General features: G+C 52.4%; 1 protein-coding gene across 4 annotated transcripts; it reads right to left on the bottom strand.

Moving 5' to 3' along the window:
• Window positions 1-625: 625 nt before the first annotated feature.
• Window positions 626-10657, bottom strand: NR2F1 (nuclear receptor subfamily 2 group F member 1). Of its 4 annotated transcripts, XM_075019839.1 has the most exons (4): window positions 9752-10654; window positions 6036-6563; window positions 846-1033; window positions 626-761 (listed from the first exon to the last, which is right to left on the bottom strand). In XM_075019839.1, exons 1-4 carry the CDS (start codon window positions 10203-10205, stop codon window positions 753-755), a joined length of 1179 nt encoding a protein of 392 aa, XP_074875940.1. In that variant the 5' UTR covers window positions 10206-10654; the 3' UTR covers window positions 626-752. The 4 variants fall into 4 exon arrangements, with proteins under 4 accessions (XP_074875940.1, XP_074875939.1, XP_074875942.1 ...); XM_075019838.1 differs by having other exon boundaries at window positions 629-1033; window positions 9752-10652; XM_075019841.1 differs by lacking the exon at window positions 9752-10654 and adding an exon at window positions 7565-8164 and having other exon boundaries at window positions 629-1033.
• Window positions 10658-11822: the final 1165 nt, after the last annotated feature.

Raw genomic sequence — 11822 nt, 5'->3', positions numbered from 1 at the left:
TTCTCGTTTCTTTTTTTTTTCCTTTATGCGCATACGATGTTTTAAGTTTTACAAAAAATGAAAATAAAGACTAATATTTTACAAAATGAGTAACAATGCTCGTGGTAAGTGTTTGCGCGTGGAATTTTTTTTGTTTGTTTGCTTGTTTGTTTTTCATTCTACACAAGGTTCAGTTCAGTTTCAACGCGTTTTGTTTTGTTTGTTACTGTACAGCATATATCAACAACAGTCCACAATAAATCCTGGAAGATCCAGTATCCCCTTCAGGTTTGATTAATATCCCCTCAATACTCATATTTTTTTTGTTGTTTTTCTTTTTTTTTAATTTTTTTTTTTTTTTTGCTTTTTTGCCTCTTTTATTATTATTATTTATTTATTTCCCCCCCCCTCCTCTCCGGGAAAAAAGAAAAGAAAAGAAAACAAAACCCACCACCCCCACCCCCCCCCCAAAAAGGCCAAAAAAAAAAAAAAAAGGCGCGAAACACCACAACCTTCCACGGACGCGAGGTCCGTCCTTCTCCCCACCGCGGCCACACCTCTGCTCCTACTCGGCCCTTTCTTTTGTTCACTGTCCCCCCCCTCTCCCTCCCACGGCCCCCCCCACCCCCTCACACACACCCACACTCACACACACACCCCCCCTCCCCTCCCCGCACCCCGACTGCCCCTCGGTTGCGAACGCTCCCGCCTCCGCCGCTCCGCCGCGTCTCCGCCGGGGGTGTGTGGGGGGGTTGCGAGCCGGGGGGGGGGCTCTAGGAGCACTGGATGGACATGTAAGGCCAGTTGAAGCTGCTCCCCGACAGTAGCATATCCCTGATGAGGGTTTCGATGGGGGTTTTACCTACCAAGCGGACGAAGAAGAGCTGCTCGATGACGGAGGAGGAGACGGTGCGCAGGGAGGGCAGCCGCAGCAGCAGCTTCCCGAAGCGGCTGGGTTGGTTGGGGTACTGGCTCCGCACGTACTCCTCCAGCGCGCACTGAGATTTCTCCTGCAGGCTTTCGATGTGGGCTGCATCCGACAGGCCGCAGGCGTCTGCCCGCCGCACCGCGCCCGCGGAGGGCAGCCGCGGAACGGCGGCGGCGGCGGGGGGGGGGGGGGGGGAAGTCGGAGGGAGGGTGGGAAGGGGGGGGGGAAGAAGGAGAGGTGAAGGAGGAGGAGGAGGAGGAAGGGGGGGGGAGATGGTTAGTGGCGGGGAAGCGCATGGGGAAGCGCCGCCGGGATGGGGGGGGGCACCCCGAAAGGCGCGACCCCCACCCCATCCCGCACCGCGGATAAACAACGCGACCTGTCCGTGGGTATTCCACGGGGGATGCGGTGGGGTGCCGACATGCCCCCCCCCCCCCTCCCCCCTGTGACCCCATCACATACACACCACCCCCACCCCCCCCGCCATTCCTTCCTCCCCGGACCCCCCCCACGTTCCCCGGACCCTCCACACCGGCGAGCGCGGTCCCGGCTCCAGGGAAGCGGGATCCCTGCTGGAAACCGGGACCAGCTCCCCCCCCCCCCCGTTAAATAACACCGAGGAGGAGAAAAAGAAGGGCTTTTGAGGAAAATAATAATAATAATGAATTTAAAAAAAAAAAAAAAAAGCAGAGGCGCGCACACGCAGGGGCAGGCAGAGGGAGTTTGTTGACATGGCTGCACATCAGAGGCAGCGGCTGGGACCTGCAGCGGCTGGCAGGGAGCCGGCCGGGGGATGCCGGGGCTGGGGGGGGGAATGGGGGTCCCCCCTGTCCCTGCCCCGCCGCCAGCGATCGCAAATCGGCCACGTCTTGGCGGGCTGCGCGATAAATCCGGCGGAAAACGGCTGGTTTAGCCCCGGGTTTGGGCTGAGCCGGCGCCTGCAGCTCTCAGACACAAAGCTGGGAACGGCTGCAGCGGGTGAGCCTAGCCTAAATCTGGCCTGAGAGACCTCCCCCCCTATATATATAGGTCCCTGTGGCACGTATAGGGCCAGAAACGCAGCCCCGGCACCTTGCAGAACGATAGGACCTGGGCAAACAAGCACTGATCCGACAGCAGAAACCCTTCGCATCCACGCATTTGTCCCCACACACGTTTATCCCCTGCGTGCGCAGATATGCGCGGAGAGGTATAGATGCATCTGTGCGTTTACACGCGCGCACACCCGGTGTCTGCGAACACGCAACCCCAAAGAGGGGATAATTGTCCACTGGCTGCTTGTTGAGGGACTTGGGCAGGAAACTACAGTCGTGGAAAAAGTGTTGGGTATGCCCGGATGGGTGAAACCATCCACATTGTTTCGGAGATTAATAATAAATATTTAGAAAAAAAAAAAATCAGGATCAGAGGGAGGCAGTCAGCTGGCAGTGCGGTTTAACACAGATCAAGCCAGACTTCGCTAATATATAGATCAGTATATGAATTAATGCATGTTAATGGCCCCCCAAAAGGACATTACAAAATTGTGAATGTAGAATTATGACCCTGGAAAGACACAACAAATTACGCAAAGCTCCCCCCCTTCCAAAAAAAAAAAAAAAAAAAATCTGTGGCAAATTTTGAAGTTTAAGTCTTCCCATATCAAGAACCGGCTTTACAAAGATTTCTGAACACCTTCATCTACCATACTATGGCCTCGAGCAAAAATACAAATAAAACAAGCCATAATTCAGGAACTTCTGAGGAGGGGAACCTTGACCTGAGCTGCGGACTTGGCATCCCTCAGATATACAATTATCTGAGCCAGGCTGCTCTGCTAATCTATACTGTACCTTTAATGCAATGATATTTGCAACATCTAAAGCACCAGGTTGCAACATATTATCTATCAAAAGCTCGGGCCTGTTCTTGTTTGCAATATATATCAAAAACACAGGCCTGTTCATATGTGATTGCCACAAATCACACTCCATATTTACATATATCTTGCTATTTTACATGCATTATCTGCCCATTATGCATTAGGATCCTATTCAACTTCCAAACAATGCAATATGAAAGGGTCTTACTGACACCCTAGCAGGGCTTTTTTTCTTGATGCCCATATGTCATACCTTAAGGTTAGTAAAATATTTATCAGTTATTTACGGTAAGTGCACCTATAACTGCAGGTCACTGGACAATGTGGACGGAGAAGTTGCTGGCTAGAAGGGCGGCAGCCGGGGGAGGGGGGTGGTGGTGGGGGTGTGCTTAGAAAAAAAACACGCCTTGGGTTTTTGCCTTAGACCTCCAAACGCTCGGGATTTTCTCATGCCGATAATATCTTTGAGCTTTAATTATTTTAAATGGCCTGGCATATGCCTTTACTCGGGTTTTATTCCGCATCCTTAAAGGTGGCAGTGGGAAGGCTTGACTCGCCCCTCGGAACGGGATTAAAATGAATAGTAATTAAGGGGTGCAGAGCTCGATCAGATTATGGAGTCCAGAGAGGTGGAATCCATGGGAGAAATAATGCAATCCGTGTTTACCGGAGGTGAATTATTATTCCATCTCAGAAAGTGGGCTGATGTGAAAATCCTGTGTGTGCGCCTCACTTTTTTATATGGCAGTGTGTCAATAAGGGAAAGCTCTATAATTCTTCCCGCAGTCTATGGAAAAGAAATTATGTAAATAAATAACCATTACTGTTCAGCACACTCCAGCCTTCCCCTTTGTAGTGGCGGGAATGTATTTCATGTTACGTGTTCAGAAGAGTTTAGTGTTCAGAAAATATAGATGTAATCAGCTGGCATCTAACTAGAAATCAAAGTTCTTATTGCGCTGCAAATAGATTTATTGGATTTATGTTATCTGGCTCGGTCCCTTCCTGGAAACATTTATTTATGACAAGGAAAAGGTAGGTGCAGGAATTAATAACTCTAAAGTTTGGGAGGGGGAAAGAAAAAAAAAAAAAAAGGCGGGGGGGGGAGAGAAGCAGGCAAGAAAGGAGCAGGTTCTGGGTCACGACCCAGTCATTGGACGGTGTCCAGAATTTTACGGATTAAATACATGCTATCCGGAGCCCGAGTGAAAAACCACAACAGGAGAAACCCATGCCAGCTTTAAATACTTAGTCCTCAGCGAAGGACTTTGGACAATATGTCTAAAAATGTCTTTTCCATCAGTCAAAGTTTGTTTAAAAGTTGGATGACTTTGAGAAAGGCTTCCCATGAATTCCCCTCTGGCTAAGCAATCAAAACAAGTTTAGTGAAAAGTGGAAATGTGCGGATGGGGGTAAGGGGTAGATTACTCCTGACAGCTGTATTTCCATTTTCTGAGATGCCCCGTGCGATCCTGCTCCCAAATAACATCATTGTTCCCTTCCTGAACCCATTCACGCTCCGCTTCGTCGTGGGAAGGGTCTTTTCCCTCGCAAACATTTAGTTACTACATTTGTTTCTAATAGAGGTAGATGAAGGGCTCCTCTGAAGGAACTAAAGCCGTGTTTCTAGCCAAGGTCGGTCATTTGGGAAGGCAAAGCGGGGGGTGGGGGTGGGGGGAGAAGAGAAAGAGAGGGGGAAAAAAAAATTACAGAACTACCCCCACCCCCAAATACGTCCCCATCTGGGGCAATCTACTTCCCAGGGCCTTTGGTGGGTGGAAGGGCCGAGGCACAGGCCAGGCCCCCTCTGCTTGGGAAGAATCTCTCAAAGTTGGGTCTGGTAAAAATAAAAATAAATAAATAATAATACCGCTACTAAGATAAAAAAGAAGGGTTCTCCCTGACCGTCCCTGTTTATTGATGAGCACCCTGAAATGAATGGGAAGGGAAAGTCTGGGAGTCTGCAGGCAGGCTGCGGAGTTAAATCAGCCTGATAAATGCCGGCAGGTCTCTTTGTCACTTTTGAAAAACATGTTTCCATCAAGAAGACTTATTAAGATAAAATACATTAAAATGTCGAGCTGGCTATTCAGTAAATCTTCCATTTGTTTTAAGATCTGCACTTTATCCTTTGCAAAGAAATATTCCCTCCAACACTGCGAGACTGCATTTGCACTGGAAGCTAAAAGGGGGCAGTCACAGTACACGTCTCCGACCACCCTGCATACAAATTAGATACTCCTGTCTAAATAAATTATCTGATGTTCAAATCGATATTAATACTACATTTGCTACATTACAATATTGTGCAAATTTAGGAGTCATTTAATACAATGTAAATACTATTTTTCATGCATGAAAGGCAACAAATATTGATGGATTATAAACTGCTTACTGTTAAACAAGGCCTTTGAACGATTTGCCATCTTTGTTCAGGAATGCTTTTAATTTTGCCTCGGCCTAGTTTTAAGCCAGATTTATCGGAGCTGTTTAGTTATCGCTAACCGGGAGGACCGGTTTGGAAAAGGGGGGTAGAAACCGGGACAAGAGAGGAGCAAAGGGACCGGGGAGGGGGGTGGGGGGTGGGGGGAAGAAAAGGAAAAACAAACAAGCAGAAAAAAGTGGCAATTAGCCCCATCGTGGCTATAATTAGAATAATAATGTAAAAAATGACACTGCCGGGCCTCTTATCTCGCCTTGTTTCCATTTCCTATATTTCCTCCACATCGTTCGCCTTTGATGTTTATAAATTTCTCCCTCGCAGGTTACAATAATAGAAGACGTATTATATTCTTATAGGCTACGACCAGAGCACTTCAAAGGCGACGCTAATGCACTTTCCCGCTAGTTAATTCGAACCATCTATCACAGGGAAAAATTGTTAACATGCATGTTTCCACCGCCTTCACTTAATTTGAGATAGATATATATATATGTATGTATATATATATATTTTTTAGTATTATTGTTTGGGGGGGTTGAAATGCCAACATCGGTGGGGCTGGGGGGGGGAGGAGGGGGAGGTCGATCCCTGGGCCGGGGTGTACCCCTCGGGTGCTATGCTACCTCGGCCTTCCGCCTCTTTTCTTTAAAAAAAATAAATAATGTATATATTCACTTTTTTTCCCCATTTTTTTCCGCAGGTGGTGGTGTTTTTTTTTGTTTTGTTTTGTTTGTTTTGTTTTTGTTTGGTTTTTTCCCACGGCGCTCCACCCCCCCTCCCCCCCTCCCCCCCCTTCCCCTCCCTCACCACCCCCTCCCTCTCACCTGAGGTGAAGAGGACGATGGCTTTCAGGCAGCTGTACTCGGCCGAATCGACGTGCAGCGCCTTCAGCTTCTCCACCTGCTCCTGGAAGATGCGGATGTGGTCCATGAAGGCGACGACGCGGTCGGCCGACATGGGGGAGGCGTGGAGGCCGGCGGCGGCCAGGAGCGGGGCCACATGGAGGGGCATGGAGCACTGGGCGGCGTTGAGGACGAAGAGCTCGCTCCAGGTGAGCCGCAGCAAGGCCACCTGGTCGGTGATCTGCAGGTCGGGGAAGAAGGGGATGTTGCGGGCCCACTCGACGGCGCTGAAGAGCAGGCGGGCGGCCAGCTCGCAGATGTTCTCGATGCCCATGATGTTGTTGGGTTGCATGCACTGGCTGCCGTAGCGGGAGGTGGGGTAGGGCTCGGCCCGCAGCAGCAGGGAGATGTATCCCGAGAGATAGCAGTGGCCGTTCAGGGGGTCGCCGTTGGTCAGGGCGTACTGGCCGGGGTTGGGTTGGGTGGGCGGCATCCTTCCTCGCTGAACCGCTGACAAAAAGAAGGAGAGAAGGAGAGGAAATGTGCATCCAGGAGGACTCGCAGGCATCGCCCCGCCGGCGCTGCCAGCCAGCCGGAGACAATGCCGGGCTCTTCTTTCACCCCCCCCCCCCCCCCCCCCCCCCCCACCACCACATACACACACACACAGAGACACAGACACACACACACACACACCCCGCTTCGCCCCCGGCACACGCACAGGCACGGACAGACAGAGGCATGCGGAGCCGGGCAGCTGCAGCCGACCTGCATCGCCCCCCCCGCCCGGCCCCGGCCCCGGCATACGGCCCCGACCCCTGCTCAGGCAGCCCCAGCCCAGCGGCAGCCAAGCGCCCCCCCGCCCCCCCACCCCACCCCGATGCAGACAGGCTTCACAAAATAAACACAGATTAAACAGAAAGAAAGAAGGGGGGGGGGGGGAAGCCAAAAAAAAAAAGAAGAAGAAGCAAAAAAAAAAACCCCCAACAGCCAAGGCAAACAAGACAAATCTGCACACACAACACACATTTCCCCCCCCCCCCGCTCCTCGGCCCCCCTCCCTCTCGCAACAAAAGGCAGCCCCGCACGTAAAAAAAATAAATCAAAGAAATCCTCCGGGTGGTGAGAAAGTGGGGTTAAAAATCACAGCCAGCTGTTAAAAATACAGCCAAGCTCTGTTGTGGATCCCAGCCGATTGCCCTGGTAGCACTGAGATTTACAAGTGAACTGCTGTGTCGCTTTTTTTTTTTTTTAAAATAAAATAAAACAAAATAAAAAAATTTCATAAAAACAAATGCGTCCGTATTCTTCAAAAATACCGCGTCGTCACCCTTCAAGCTGGAACAGGTCGCAGCCCCCCAGCTCCCCACTGCTAACTTTATTACACAGAACCAGCTTTCCATAGAGGAACCCCCCTCCCCCGCCCAGCAAAGTTCTCCCTGCTAAAAGGAAGAGAAAGATTAAATATTATCAAGGGAAGGGGGAAATAAATCAAAAAGGTCCGAACTTACAATAGCCAAACATTCGTGGAAAAAAAAAGGGACGGTGTAATTAATATCTTTGGTGCGCTGTTGCCACTGCAAAAGCCTGCAGTCAGCGTTGCACAGTGAATGCACAAGCTTGCAACTGCAAAAACACTGGATTCATTAACCATCTCCACACAGAGCGTAAGCATGCCTCGAGTCCCGAAAGCTGACCAAAGTTTTTTTTTTTTTTTAGAGTGTGTGTGTGTGTGTGTGTGTGTGCGTGCGTGTGTTTTACTCCATCAGTGCCAGCGTTTGCAGCCGCATGCCATGTAAACAAAGGTAACTTCAGGGGAAGATACGGCTACTCAGGCTTCTTCCCCTGCACACACAGACACGCACACCCGCACACGCTCACTGGCACACACCCGCACACGCAGATCACTCATCTTTCCGGCGTGCCACATTTTCTCAAACTTTCTCTTTTCTTCCCCACCGAGCCCTCCTCGCCTCCCGGCCGGACCTCTCTCCTGCTGCCCTCCAGCCCACCTCTCCCTCTTCAATCTGCTTGTAAAGTTGGCAGTTATTTTTCAATTAACTGCGAGCACAATTCTAACTTGGGGTTGGTTTTTTTTTTCCTCCTCCTTCCCCCCCCCCTTTTTTTTATCCCCCCCCCCCCTCTCCCAGACGCCTACCAACAGCCCCTGAAGCTACCAATGAAGTCGTCATATTTGCGAGCTCTTTCAGATCTGGAGCAGCTTCATTCCTTTTCTTGTGGCATATAAAATATAATTTTAAAACCAATTAAGGCAGTAGTAATCCCTGCTCCGCAAAATCGACTGTTTCGCTGATGTGACTCTAAGACATCTTTAACGACAGTCACAGGGTAAACTTTAACTGTAAACCGAGAAAATACATTTCGAGGAGAAACGAGGGCAGGAAATCTTCCTACGCGAGAATGAGCCTGAACGCAAGGAAAACCACAGCGACTTTTGGAAAGGAGGAGGAAAAAAAAAAATAATAAATAGCAGAGCAGTTGGAAATGGTGAGGAGCCCGCTGCCAGATGCAGGCTGCGGATTCTGCTAAAATGAGAAGGACCGGTAAATAGGTTATAAATCGCGATTTGTATGCAGGCTTTAAGGAGAGGGTGGAGTTTGATGAAGAAATAAAATGAGCAGCGTGCTAAAAAAAAAAAAAAAAAAAAAAGAAATGACAGAAGTGCAGAAACCCGGTTCAGTCACAAACTTTCCTTTGAACGCATGGAGTGAAAACAAGGCCAAATCTCGCACAGAAGCACACTCCCGGGCACCGGGAAGCACAGGGAATCGGAGATACAGTAGCACATTTCCCCCTCTTTTTCTCCCCTGTCCTCTTTTTCACCCCCTTTTCCTCTTTCCTTCCCCACTTACACGTCTTTCATCTTTCTTTCGGGAAAAATGAGGCTGGGAAATGGATCTACCGAGAAGTGTTGCGGGTTTAAAAAGAAATGATGGGGCGGAAGGGGGGGCAGAGAGGGGGGGGGGAAAGGAAGCTGAATGGAAGCACATCTCGTACGGGAGAGAGATGTATCTCCCCCCCACACCCCCCACCCCCCCAGTCTCATGCCAACAATAGACAAAACCACATCCAAACACACGCACACACACACACACACACATACACACACACGCGCGCGCGCGGGAGCGGGGACAGGGGCTAAAGGATAAATATTTAGCGAGCGATGGCAATACTACTACTAATAATAAATTCTCGGCACAATGAGCGGGGAAGGGGCGAGCGCGGCGGTGCCGGGGAAAAGGGGGGGGGGGGTGGCGGTGGGGAGGAGCGGGAGGAGGGCAGGAGGCACAAACCGAAAAGCAAAAGAAAACACCACCAACCACCATCAACAATAACAACAAAACCTGGCGCAAAGCTGCCAGATGGAGTGCAGGCAGAGGGAGAGATTGACATGTGCACGGAAATACAGAGAGACCTAGATCGCCGCGGAGAGCCGTACACATATATATGTGTATATATATATATATGTATATATATATATATAAATCTCTATATCGCTGTCGGTATCCGCACGCGTGTGCGCGCCTGTATATATATGTATACGCATATAGGTGCGCGTGTGTGCGCGTATGCACAGGCAGAGAGACACACAGACGGAGAGCCCTGGCACACGCACGCCTCGCAGAGCCGCGGGGAGAGGGGGGGGAGCGATAGCATAGTAGGGAAGAAATATTCACCTTCCCGCCTCATGCCCACTTTGAGGCACTTCTTGAGGCGGCAGTACTGGCACTGGTTGCGGTGGTGCTGGTCGATGGGACAGTTCCTGTTGGCGCGGCATGTGTAAGTTAAGTTCCTGCGGACGCTCCTCTTGAAGAAACTTTTGCAGCCCTCGCAGGTGAACTGGCCGTAGTGCTTGCCGCTGGACTTGTCCCCGCACACCACGCACTCGATGTGCTGCTGGCTCTGCCCCGAGCCTTGCTGGCCCGCTCCCTTGTCCCCGGCCGTGCCCGGCGTGGAGGGGGGTCCCGGCTGGCTGGGGGTCTGCGGGGTGTGCGGGGCGGCCGAACCCCCCTGCTGCTGTTGGGGCGGCTGCTCCCGGGCCGGCTGCGCCGCGGCGGGGTTGGGGCCGCTCGGGGTGCCCCCGGCCACGTCTTCCTGCGGATCTCGCCAGCTGCTAACTACCATTGCCATATCTCGGGCCCAAAAAAGTGCTGGGGAGCGGCGCGTCTCGCTGCGGGCTGCCGGGGAGAGAGGCGGGGGGCGGGGGGGAGGCGGCCGGCCGGGCGCCGGGGGCGAGCGGGGAGCGAGGGGACCCTGCCTGCCGCCTGCCTCCGCCTCGGCTGCCGCCGCCGCCGCTGCCCTGCTGCCGCCGCCGCTGCCGCCGCCGGCTGGAGCCGCTCCTGCCGTTTTCTTTATTTTATTTATTTTTCGCCGCGAGCCCCCCCTCCTCTCTCGCTCGCGCTAATTTTTTTTTTTTTTTTTTTTTAGGGAGGGGGAGGGGGGCGACGGAGGATTTTCTCTCTCCCTCTCTCTCCCTTTTTTTTTTCCCCCCCCTTTCCTCTTCCTCCCTTCCCGTTCCCTTTCCTTCCCTTCCCTTTCCTGCGCTTCCCCCCCCCCCCTCTTTAAAATACCCCCGCCTGGCCGCTTCCCCCCCTCTGCTCCCGCTCTCTCCCCGGCTCTCGCCGCCTCTCCTCGCCCTCCCCCCCCCCCCCCCCCCCCGCCGCCACTTCAAGTTGCAAAATCAGAAACGGCAAACAAGGCTGTCGGGAGAGGCATTCAGGAGAGTAACACGCCGGACACGCACACGCAGAGCAGACACGCGCGCACACGCCCGGCACACGGCTCCCCACTCGCGCACACGCACACACGCACACGCGGTCCGGGCGCTACGAGCGCGGAGGATGTGCAGGCATAGAGGAAGCCGCGGCGCCGCCGAGGAGGAGGAGGAGGAGGAGAGGGAGGAGGAGGAGGAGGAGGAGGAGGAGGGGAAGGAAGAGGAGGAGGAGGAGGAGGAGGAGGAGGAGGAGGTCGCCGCTCGCCGCTCGCCGCCGCCGGGGCCCGGCCGCCGCCGCCGCCGCTCCCGCGGAGGCTGCTCCCGCCGCCGCTGCCGCCGCAGCCGCCGGTGCCGGTGCCGGTGCGGGCTCTCGGGGAGGCGGGAGGTGGAGAGAGGAGCCGTCCGCCGGCGATCAGGGCATGGAGGTGTCCGGGGGCCAGGTCCAGGGCAGGGCGCCGTCAGCCATTCAGGGCGGCGGAGCCGGGGAGCGCGGCGGAGGCGGGCGGGGAGCTGAGGCAGTTTGATCTCCTGTCGCGGCGGCGGAGGAGGAGGAGGAGGAGGAGGAGGAGGAGGAGGTTGCCGGTCGCTGCTCTTTCTCTCCCGAGCTGCTCTCTCTCGCTCTCTGTCTCTCTCGCTCGCTCGCGCTCGCTCTCTCTCTTCACCCCCCCCCCGGCTTTTTTTTTTTTTTTTTTAAAAAAAAAAAAAAAAGAGAAAAAAAATTCGCCAAAAAAAAAAAAAATCGGATGTGACTAAATTCGCAGAGGAGACGAATTCACGGCGAAGTGTAAAAATAGAGAACGGGAATAATAATGACACGCGCAGGAAAAAGAGAGATCCAAAGTAGGTCGGGTAAATAAATCCTCTTCTTTTCCTCTTTCTTGCCCCTTCCTTCTTCTTCTCCTGTGAGAGCGCACGATGCCGGTTGCGAGGAAAAAAAAAAAAAATTAAAAAAAAAAAATCAGTGGAAATCGCCCCCAAAAAAGGTTCTTTTTTTTTTTGTTTGTTTGCCTAAAAAAAGTATTTCGGGTGAAAAC

This window comes from Buteo buteo, chromosome Z, assembly GCF_964188355.1.
Source record: "Buteo buteo chromosome Z, bButBut1.hap1.1, whole genome shotgun sequence".
NCBI lineage: Eukaryota > Metazoa > Chordata > Aves > Accipitriformes > Accipitridae > Buteo > Buteo buteo.
The sequence above is the reverse complement of the archived record's forward strand: the minus strand, read 5'-3'. Positions and strand labels throughout refer to the sequence as shown.